Below are 12150 nucleotides of genomic sequence, written 5' to 3'. Positions count from 1 at the left end.
AAGGGGCATCTCTGTTGTTTCCTGCCTTCTATTAAGCATTATTAAGCATTAAAAAACAAAACATACTTACAGTAAAGTTTCAGGTATTATATCATAGCACCGACTGAGTGATAGGTGTTGGAGGTAGTTGAGCTGGAAAAATTCCTGAAAGCAGTCATTCTTTAGCATGACACTATCACTGTAAGAAGGCAGAAAAAAAAGATATTGAAAATCACACACTGATCCTAGATAAAGACAGAAATAACCTACTGTTTAGTTGCTTCAATTCAACATTATGATCCTTTCCCAATTTAATGAGAAATCAAGATTTTTCAACTTTTGATCTAAAATAAACAAATAAAAAATACCTTAAGTCTAGATGGACAAGATTGGGGCATCTTCTAACTAAAGTAGAGAGATCTAGGAAAAGCAAAAAAAATAATGGTCACTATTAAATGAGGAACAAGACAAGGATATTTGTTATCACTACTATCATTGAACATCATGCTGGAAGTTCAGGGCAATGGAATTAGAATCACACACTATTAGAAAGAAAAAATTATCATCTTGGAACATAAAATTTTCTACCCAAAAAGCCCAAGAGAATCATCTGAAAAAGAAAACTGTGTAAAATGACAATCTTTAGCTTATCTATGTATCAGCAATAGCAGGCTGGAAAAATAATAGGGAAAAAAATCCCATTCACAATAGCAAAAAGTAAAATTAAACACCAGTATATATAAGCAAGCAATATATTACAAAGGTAGCAACTCAGATCAACAAAAGAAATAATGGATCAGTAAAAAGAAATATTGCCACTACAACTGGAAAAAAATATTTCTCCAACTCAAATAACATATTTAAATATATTCCACATAATAAGTTCTAAATACAAAAATATTATTTTTGTATTTAGGGTAATAATATATTAAATATTAAAAATTACTAAATAAATAATTCAGGGTAATTATTTAATTGAATCTTGGGATAAGGTATTTCTAAACATAAAAGAAAACATAGGGAACACATAAATTTACTACATAAAATTTTAAAACTACCATATTAAAACAAAACAATTTAAAAAGTATCAGAAAACTGGGAATGTATTCAACATATATTAAACAGCGAGTTAATCTTATATAAAGAGAAAAAAAGATAAATCAAAAATAGGCAATGAACATGAACAAATCTACATTGCAAAATACCAAGATAATAAAAAGCAAGAAATACCAAATAAAATTAGAAATATTTCTTCTCAGCCATCAAGTGAAAAAAAATTCTATTATAAAGCAGGTCTATCATAAAGTAGGTCTTCCATGTACCACAGGTAGATATTTAATTTTATTTGCAGGCTTTCAGGAGCCTGAACCCTGCTTTTTTTGGATAGTGAACTGATTCCTGCTTTTTTTGGACAGTGAACTGATTTTTTTTTTTTTAAAGAATTCAGAGAATTATACACTTTACTTTTGGTCCAGTAATTCCACTTTTAGAAAAATATAGATGTGTATGAATATATTCAATGTGGCAACAGTTATATTAGCCCCTCCTCCAGTTAGTTTAATATGTTAACCTCATCCATTCCATGAAATACACTGCTAATCATTATGAAAAAGCTTTCTGATAACATTTCATACATAAAAAAAAAATACTAGGATAGCTTGTAAACAAAATATATACAATGCGTTATAATTTCAACTTGGCCAAAACACACTCAAACTCACATTTACACACAAACACATACACAGAAAGAAAGAGAGAAAAGAAAAAAAAAGGCTGGAAGGAAATACATCCAAAATGTTAACTGCAGTATTCAAAGGTGTTGGGATTACAGGCAACTTTTCAGAATTTGGAAGAGAGTCATGTAAGATACTTGGCAATCGGAAAATGAATCAATAAATGTTACTTATTTAGAGCAACAGGCAAACTTCATTAACATTTGAGGGTTTTTTGGTCTCACAAGTATATCCCCTCCCCTAAATTCTGGGCTTGCATTTTCAACTGCCTCCTCAACATACCGTTTGGATATGAGATAGGCCTCTAAATTTATGTCTAAAATCAAATACTCAATTTCTCCCCCAAATTTCCTCCTTCCCTAAACTCTTTCCCATTTCAGCAAGTGATAATTTCACGAATCCAGTGGCTTCAGCCAAAACCCTTGAAATCACAGTGGACTATTTTTCTCACATCCCACGTTCATTCTGTCACCAAATCTCATGATGTTGGTTTTTAAAATGTGCCCAAATCTGATCATTTCTTACCACCTTAAGTGTCACCAGCCTAGCCTCCTAACTGGTCTCCCTGCTTCATACTTCCCCACTACAGCCTTTTCTCAACACAGCACTAGCGTGAGTCTTTTAAAATGAAGTCAGTCATATCATTGCTCTGCTCGAAATACTCCAATGGCTTCCCATATCCCATGTCACTTAGAAAAAATTCAAAGCTTTTGCCTTGGCTTAGACAGCCCTTGGCCATCTTTCTCCTCTCACTGTTCTCCCTGCTCCCTCTCACACACTGGTTCCATATCAAGGTATTTGCACTCGCTAATCCTTTGCTCTTGAATGTTCTTCTCTCACATATGCATATGGATTCCTTCTTCAGTCAGTCAGTTCTCTGGGTCCAGTACAGCCTCTTCAGAGAGGCCCTGTCTTTAACCATTCCATCTAAAAGTGTCCTCTTTCTGCCACACTCTATCTGGTTACCCTGCTTTGCTTTTTGTCCTTGCATTTTTACCTCCTTTCATAACATTTATGAAATATGTTCACTTTCTGGCTCCCCCACTAGAAAGTAATCTTCATAAGGGTGACTTTCTCTGTTTTGTTCAAGGCTACATCTCCTGAGTCTGGAACAGAGCTTCAATCACTGTAGGTGCTCAATAAATATTTAATAAATGACCAAAAAATGAAAAAAGTACACAATAAAATTTTGAGGGACCAATCATCTAGCCAGCCAACTAGCCATCGGCAAAATCAGACGCAATCATACTTTGACACCACTGGAGAAAGAACCAAACATTGGGGGATAAAGTGGGTTAGTTTCCTCTGGCCCACACTTAAGCTCTGTCCTCCCTGGGCAGGAAGTAGTTAGTAAACAGTAGTCACTGCCAAGGTTTCCTTTTCACTGTCCCCTTCATTTCACCGTAAACAGTAGACCCAACCTGAGCTAGAAGGGATCTTAGAAACCACGTAATCCAACCTGTTACTTCAAAGGAGAGATGATTTCAGCTACAGAAGTCAAGGTGAAATCCAAGACCGAACGTTTCTGTGCTTCATCCATTGCTCCATGGAAAGGTAGTGATGGGGGTAGTGGGGGAAGGAACAGTAATAACAGCCAACACTAATTGAACTCTTACCATGTGGCAAGAAATGTTCCACATGCTGTACATGTCTTAACTCATTTATTCTTTCCTGTAACTCTAAGAGATGGGTTCTACTTATCTCCATTTTACTGCTGAGAAAACTAAGGAACAGGCAAGTTTAGCAACTTGCTCAAGTCTACCCAGTAAATGGCAGAGTGGATATTTGAACCCAGGCCATCTGGTACCAGTCTATGAGCTAAAACCAAATCCATATTATCTCATATATAATGAAATGGTGTGTGCTACTGTTAATGACATTAAAAACTTTTTATCTCCATGGTATAATTAAAAAACCAACACTTCAATTTATATTGTCTCTTTGTCCTGAATGTGTCTAGCAAGCAGAATTTTAATACCTACTATTTCTGCCAAAACTCGGTAAACAGGCTTTCTGTTCTTTCTTGGAGGAACAAAGGGAAAGATTTTAAGCCAAACTTGGACAAAACCAACAGCACTTTGCCTACAGCAGTTTCTCAACCTTGCACCCAGAGCCTCGATTCACGTCAGAAAATCTTTAAGTAGTGAAAGATCCAGATGTGGGAAAGAAATATAAACAAGGCACTGCCTTCCCTTCACCTGCAGACAGAGAAGAACCAACAGTGATGGGATTTCACACCAAGAGGATGCTCGTGGGTGAGAGTTTAAAATTCTTGGAGGAAAATTTGGCAGAAACTATCCAAAACTTGAGAATAGTACCTAATGCTGGACCCAGCAATTCCACTTTTAAGAATCCATCCTTAGAAATGCATCCAAAGATTTGTCTCTGTCACTCATAAAATTGTTTATAGGAGAGAAAAACTGGGAAGATTCTGAATGTCCATTAGAATTCTGATCAACTGTATATATTGCTATTGACTTAATATAAATTATTGCGTATCTATTTGATGGACTATCATAGCCACTGATGATGACATCATGTAGTCACTGAAAATGGGGTTAAAAAGCATATTACAAAGTATTTAATATACTATGTCCCATTTAAAAAAAAAAAACAGTTTTTGTACAGGAAAAAGCCTAGCAAGATGTTAAGATTATTGATAATTTGCTCCCCTTTGTGTTTTTCTATATTTCACATTTTTTTAAATGACTGTATAACGCTATGATTAGTTTTAAAATAGTAATGATAAATACTGGGTGGGGAGAGTGGTATGAAATGAAGGCATGATTGCTGCTTTTATTGCTTGCTAAAGAAGGTGTTCACTTTGTCTGCAAATGCAAGTGTTTGGAATGGCAGTAGTCCAAATTTGAGTCTTTGCACAGGTGAAAGACTCGAATCTCTACCCACTCATGAGAATCTAGCAATTATTTTCTATAGCTTTATACATCTTACTAGAGGACGTCTGTCCTGGAGAAGTAGTTTTATACTACTTAAATTTTAAGATCTATTCTGCAGATGTTTGATTCAAATCTTTTTCAGAATAATAAACACTATAATAAACAAAACACACTCAAATAAGCTAGTACTAACATCAAGATATGGTTGATGTGCGTTGCTGGTTTAACTAGGTTTTGTAGACCCCACAAACTGAATGTTGGCCTGAGATGGTGAAGCCATTTAAAAAGCTTGCCATTTGTAATAACTTATCTTTGCAAATCAAGATTTTCTCATTAACATACAAGTAAAATAAAGTGTAACTGAATATTAAGGTTTTTAAAGACTGTTCCCTGCTACCCTTGATTTCTAATGCCTGTTTTCATCTAAAAATCCTCATTGCCCTCTTGGACTGAATAAAAAGTAAAAGTCATAAATATGAACTTATTAACAGAGTTTATAACAGAGTTTTTGAACCTTGGAACTGATGTTTGGACCAGATTATTGTGCGTGCTATTCTCCATCCTATACACCATCCACCAGCATCCTGGCTTCCACCCATGAGAGACCAGCAGCACTCCTACAGCTGTGACAATAAAAAATGTCTCCAGACATTGACAAATGTCCCTATACAGACAAAATAGCCCCTAATGAAGAACCACTACTTAATACTAATCAAATGCTACATTTATGTATTTTTATGTTGGGGTTTACCTAGTCATTTAGTTGATTAAAAGTTTTTCTCCTTAAAAATAAATTGTTTTCAAGTGTAAAGGTTTCTATTGTTAGATCCTGAATTCAAACCTTGGCTCTAGCTCACTAGCTGTTTACCTTTACCTAACCATTCTGATTAGCAGCTACCTCATCTGAAAAAGGGGACTAACACATGCACTGGATTAAATGAGAAAACTTATGTGGAGGAACGATTAGGAGAAGCTCAATGAATCTCATCTATTGTGTTGTGAAGGCCTCAGTGGTCCAGGCTTGGAAGCTCTAACCTGATTTCTGGAGATTCTTTCTGTAGCCGCTAAGATTCAGCTGGGTGATGGTCTCTGACACATGCGCAACAGCCACCTGTACATGCTTTTCAGTGAAATCAAAACACCAGGAGAGGTTCAGCTCATCCAGTCTGTACAAAAGAGGGGTAATAAAGAAAATATGAAACCATCACACAGGAATGAGTTTGCCTCAAACTGCAAACAAAGAAAATGTAAAGCCATTGATTCCTTATCATTTCATGCACAGAATACCTGCTTCTCTAACAGTAGCTACCTTTAGTCACCTAAGTATACCCTGTTTGCCCCTGAAAGTTGCCAGGGGATCAGAAGGGCCTTGGTGAATGTGCCTCTTCCTGGAAATGGAGAGAAGTACCTGATGGCTCAAACCTTATTCCAGTACTGCAGGTAGAAATGCTAGTCTTTTATGTTTGCTTTCTCAAACTACCATCCACCCAACACAGACTGAACAATCACTCAGGATGTTTTACGCAATTGATTGACTACACTGAGGATTCCTAATGAAGAGATGCTGACATTGCAAAAAGCCACATCATCTTACTGTGCTTCTGCTAACTGAGCAAAAACGAGGGTTTCAGAGACAAAACACAACCATTAATCCCCACTCCCCACTTCTGGCACTGCTGAATAAATATAGGGCTATACATTTGATCTCACTGATAACATGCATTTCCAGAGGCAATCTATTTTAAATGGACCATTAACAAGACACAGATTCAAATGCTGTACCATGGAGACCAAGGGATATTTTTAAAAAACACACATATGCATAGTACTGTGTATTCCAAAAAGCATGCATTCCCCTCACTTAGCAATATCTGTAACTGTACCCTTTATGTGCTGACATTATTATGAAAGATATTGTTAATAGAATTGCCCAAATTTATGGTCTATATTTATAAAACACCAAATTTGATAAAAAACTGTAAGTTAGGTCTACAGATACCATAGGGGAAAAAACCTGAATGTACAGTTAAGTGTGAGCAGATTTCTTACAACCATACTGCTGATAGACACTACTACACTTCCCTTATTTTAACAGTTCCAAATAAACAAAAAAGAGATCACTATACAAGTATCACTTGCCAACTCAATTGACTTGGCTCCTGAGCTTGGACAGAAAGTTTGGAGGGCAAAAGATTTTGCATTCACCAAATCAAGAGCCTGGAAAGTTACAAAAAGCTCAAAAAGTTCATCCCATTTTATACAGATGTGAGGGATAATTTTACATTTGACATAAGAGTCTATAATCAAGTCTCACATCTTTCATACCTGGAACAGCTGCTTAGCAAAGTCTGCAGGGCAAATTCAGAGAATCCAGAACACCCAGAAAGGTTAAGTCGCACCAAATTTGAGTTTTGTGCGAGATTACTGGAAAAAGAGAAAAACGTCAGAAGAAAAAGACCAGTAAGACACTCTATTCATCAACAACATTTAGATGAAAGCAGGCAAGTGTAGTTAAGCTCACAGATCTTTGAGTCAGTGAGTTTAAAATGTATATCACTATCTCTCAGACATCAAACAGGATAATTTGCCTCAGTTTACTCATTTGTGAAATGGTATTATCAAACTTCTTGGCAGGGTTATTAAGAAGATTAAATGATATAACGTAATAAAAGACTTACTACAAAGCAAATACACAAGATATCAATCAATGTACTTTTTGAATTAAAAAGACAATGGAATAAACATATATCCATTTCACTCATAATTAGAATTAGCTTGCAAACTTCTACTTGTAAAATCACCAGGTTCTTTTGATTATACATCTCTCAAATTTGCCATCTTGTCTAATACATCCCCAAATGCCCTGTGTTAGTAAAACTTAGTGATTAAGAGTAAGAATTCTGGAATATTGTATCACTAGGTTCACATCTTGGTTCAGCCACCTACTAACAACGTGACCCTGGAAAAGTCTTATTCAGTCTCCCTGTGTCTCAGTTTCCACATCTATAAAAAGGAAACAAGTAAGATCACACTTCATGGGGTTGCTGTCAGAATTAAATGAAAACGCATTTACAGAATTCACTATCTGGCACATGACACATACCCCAAAACATTAGCTGCTATTACTGCTATCTGTTTTATATCAGACTTCATCTTTTCTCACTTGAATGAACACAGCAGTATCCTTAACTACTCTAGCTTCTTCTATCCTCGATGGACCCTCCATAGTACCTGGCAAGTTAATTTCCTAAATTTCAACTCTTGACATGTTCCTTCCATTCTCAGAACAACTCTCTCCACCATCATTCCCTTTTTTTTTTTTTCAGATGGAGTTTTTTGCTCTTGTCACCTAGGCTGGAGTGCAATGTCGTGGTCTCAGCTCACGGCAACCTCCGCCTCCCGGGTTCAAGCGATTCTCCTGCCTCAGCCTCCTCAGTAGCTTGGATTACAGGTGCCTGCCACCACACCCAGCTAATTTTTGTATTTTTAGTAGAGACAGGATTTCACCATGTTGGCCAGGCTGGTCTCAAACTCCCGACCTCAGGTGATCTGCCCACCTCAGCCTCACAAAGTGCTGGGATTACAGGTGTGAGCCACCGCACCTGGCCCATGCTTCCCTCTTGATGGAAGAGTCCATTCTTCTTACAGCAAGGCGTAGGGGCCCATTACAATTTGGTCCCTGACTCTCCTCACCTCGTCACTCTCCTCCCTTAGTCCTGTGCTCCAGCAACTTCCAACTACGTAAGAGTTTAGAACCACACAGGAAGCTTTACCTAGACTGGTTGCTTTGTCTTATTACCTAGAGATCTCCTACCTAGATATCTTCAATACTCAAGAGTCACTTCCTCTAAGAAGGTGGCTCCTCATGTGTTGCCACATATTCACCGAAACATTTAATAAACACACCGCATGGTAATTATCTGTCTTGCTCATAAATAGTTTACCTTCTCGCAAGAGGAAACAGACATGTCTTGCTCAACGTTTCCTCTTGCAAGAAGGTAAACTATAGCTTAACCAGCATTCACTAACAAGGTGGGAAAAGTTTTAGAGCATTCATTTTCTTCCCAAATAATACACATGCATTGTTCATCCTTGTATCTCTAGAACCTAGCACAGGGCCTGGCATATAGTTAGCATTCAAGCTTTTGTTGCTTCAATGAGTCCTGAAAAGTTTTGCAGAAGCTAGAGCACTGCACTAGATATTTTCCGTATCCACCTGGATATGGCTAGAAGGGCACCCCAGTTATATACAGGGAAAAAAATTCATACACATAAAATCAACTGCCTTTGTGACACTCTGCCTGCCACTCACTTGACAATGGGATCCGAAAGCCGCAGGCCTTCCAGGCTTAGATTCTGCAACTTGGAACACTGAGACAGTATGCCGTGGAGGGTGGACACTTCTATAACTGAGTTCGACAGGTCCATGTGCTGTACGCGAAAAGGGCTAAACACGGAGAGAAAAAAGGGGCTCCATAGGTGGCTCTCACAGATACATCCAATTTCAAATCAGACCCCTCTTCTCACCAAATGGGCAGCCAATCTCAAACAAGACTCTAAATACATACTTCAAGCATTAACTATAGGGTCATAAAACATATTGCTACTAGTGTATTCCCATCTTCATTCATTTTAAAATTCAAGAGGATTTTTGCCAAGTACAGATGTTGCTGCCAATACAGTCCCACTTAGAAAATAATGAGTGGGCATCACAACAATGAGCTGGATGTGGGTGACAAGGAGATTAAGACTATAACGGCTCCCGGTTTCTGGCAGGGGTGAGTGGGTGAGCAGCAATAGAACAGGGAAGATAGGGGAAGAGCAAGTTTTAAAGGGAGACCAGGCCGGCGCGGTGGCTCACGCCTGTAATCCCAACACTTTGAGAGGCTGAGTTGGGTGGATCACGAGGTCAGGAGTTCAAGACCAGCCTGGCCAGCATCGTGAAACCCAGTCTCTACTAAAAATACAAAAAATTAGTTGGGTGTGGTGGCGTGCACCTGTAGTCCCAGGTACTCGAGAGGCTGAGGCAGGAGAATTGCTTGAACCTGGCAGGTGGAGGTTGCAATGAGCCGAGATCACGCCACTGCACCCCAGCCTGGGTGACAGAGCAAGACTCCGTCTCAAAAAACAAAAACAAAAAAAAAAAGGGAGGCCAAATTTGAGTTATGCTAATACTGAAGTCCTTGTAAGAAATTCAGGTACAGACGTTTTTAGGTAATTAGAAATTTGGGAATTTGAAAGGGAGGGCCAAGCTATAGATGAGGAACTGAGAGTCCTGGGCATAAATGTGGGTGTATAGGACACAGCTTGTCCAAGGACAGCATTTGGATTTGAAAAAGGTGGCAGCCAGGAACCAACCCTGGAGTGAGTGAACAAAGGAAATCACATGTGTGAAGGAGACTGAGAAGGAACAGCCACAGGAGGAACGGGATAAAAAGCAGCGGGAGAGGTGGTTCTGACTACAGAAAGAAGGGAAAAAGTACTGGAGTCAGGAGACATGTTTTATCTTTAGCTCTGTTGTCTTCAGCTTGTTTTTCTGTTCAGTACCTAGTTATTCTACTCAAATATGTGATAGCAGTAACCTTAGTATTGCAAAATTATCAGAACAGAAAATTCTTTTTCAAAATACTCTACAAAACAAACAAAAAGAGGGCATTTTTTTCAGGTTTCAAATTTCTCCACGACAAAAACCATAAACCCCAAGCTACAAACATGAAAAGACTCCTCACTTTTGTTATTTATCAGAAATGGGCAGTGGGGAAGTAACTGGGCACCCTTGCATCTGCCAGTGAGTGCTTTACTTGTGCCTGCCTTATGGGACTCACAGTCCCCCCATCAGCTGAGGACTTGAGAAGACAAATGTGCCTCTTTCACCCTGGGAAGAGACTAACAGTAACCCTGAGTGAAATGGGAACAGTGTCATTGAAATCTATGCTAGGTTCCAGCACAAAGGCCCCATAGCAAAGTATGGAATTAACATCCCACACTGCACAGATGACCTACCATAGGCTTTAAGGCTGAAGAAAGAAAAAAAAAAAAAAAAGCTTTGATCTGTTTCTACCTTGAAATTTAGAAATAGTCTTTCCCAGGGATTTTTCATCTTTACCTGAAATGTTCAGCCAATGGTTGGTCCATAAATGATCGTGGGCAGCGGAAGGCGATCACCCCTTGAGACAGCAACCGACCAGTCACATCCGGGTGCAGATTTTTACCTGTGAGGTCTAAGGTCTGCCATAGAGACTCATCAGACCTATAAAAGAGGAGATGCTTAATTTGGCCAGTCGGTCACACTAAATGCTGGAAGCCCTCAACAACATTACTAACAAGGAGGACACTGCTGCTAAATCCCCTTGAAGCACATTCTAAAAGAACTTTTGTTTTTAAGTTGGCTATACAATTAGCTATGATATTTTTAAGGCACTAGAGAATTTTTCTTGATCTCACCAGGGATAAGCTTCCATCTTTCTCTTTCTATATACTTCCAATTTAGATGGTTCAAGGTGAACATTAGCACTGCCGTGATCTAGAACCAGAGAATCATATTCCAGCATTCAAGTTGACAAATTTAAAAAATGATTGCTCAAATCAATTAATTATTATATTACTAGGCAAATAGGATCCTCTAAGAAGTTTTAAATCTATTTGCCACTTTAGTTAAGCAATTATGATTACTGTAGCAACATGGAAAATTACTAAAGGAATGAAAGTTAGCATTATTTTATTATGAAATAAGGCTGTCATAGGTATTCAATAGGAACAGTCATGGTTCAGCTGTGCCTTATAATATATTTGAAGCTTAAAACATACACATGTGTATAAGTATGTGTACATATGTGTGTGCATGAACTAATGTGAAATAAGAGAAGGGAAAAATACAACAGATTATAGATGGTGTTTCTAAAACAAAAGGGACGTTCTAAAAACGTACTGAATAGCACAATAAGAGGGGTTTAATATCCATAGTTTAATTCAATTTAAAAAAAGAAAATGTGAAATACAAGCACATGAAGGAACACTTTAAATGCTTAGGTGTACTAGAATTTTCTTTTTAAATAGTGCTTGAAATAAGTGGACCACTGGCCAGAGTTATGAAATAATTTCATCATAAAAAAATTGTCAGTGTGTGATTTGTGTGACAAATCTATCATTAAAAAGGTGGACTGTAGATAAGATATCCTTAAGAGAGTGGCACACTTTTGTAACTTTCTTGCCCAGACAGAAATCCATTTTGGCCTCCAAGGTATTGGTATTGACACCAGATCAGCACTGCTCTGGTTGTCTTGAATCTCATCTTGATGTTTCCTCTTGCAAGAAGGCAAACTATAGCTTAACCAGCATTCAATAACAACAACCTGGGAGAAGTTTTGGAACAATTTGTTTTCTTTCCAAATAATATACATTTTTTAGGAAGATGAACACCTCACAGAAAAATGAATTTGGGAGCTACCTGAACCCTAAGCCAAGCTTAACTAGATATGGTATGATGGTTAAGACTGTGGAGTTAGCCAGACTTCAGATTCCTGCCTTTCCACTTATCTCTC

The 12150-nt window shown here is 37.9% G+C and overlaps 1 protein-coding gene across 3 annotated transcripts in view; it reads right to left on the bottom strand.

Moving 5' to 3' along the window:
- SKP2 (S-phase kinase associated protein 2) overlaps positions 1 to 12150 on the bottom strand; it is a 32220-nt gene that overhangs the window by 6725 nt on the left and 13345 nt on the right. For all 3 annotated transcript variants that reach the window (XM_054555477.2, XM_002815493.5, XM_054555479.2), the window contains 6 exons: positions 10716 to 10859; positions 8922 to 9056; positions 6935 to 7033; positions 5645 to 5775; positions 348 to 399; positions 71 to 178 (listed from right to left, as the gene is read on the bottom strand). In XM_054555477.2, the coding sequence (XP_054411452.1) occupies positions 71 to 178; positions 348 to 399; positions 5645 to 5775; positions 6935 to 7033; positions 8922 to 9056; positions 10716 to 10859 (669 nt within the window). The remainder of the gene's footprint in view (positions 1 to 70; positions 179 to 347; positions 400 to 5644; positions 5776 to 6934; positions 7034 to 8921; positions 9057 to 10715; positions 10860 to 12150) is intronic.

Source organism: Pongo abelii, chromosome 4 (genome assembly GCF_028885655.2).
Source record: "Pongo abelii isolate AG06213 chromosome 4, NHGRI_mPonAbe1-v2.0_pri, whole genome shotgun sequence".
Classification (NCBI taxonomy): domain Eukaryota; kingdom Metazoa; phylum Chordata; class Mammalia; order Primates; family Hominidae; genus Pongo; species Pongo abelii.
Note: the sequence above shows the minus strand (reverse complement) of the source record. Positions and strands in the feature narration are given on the sequence as shown.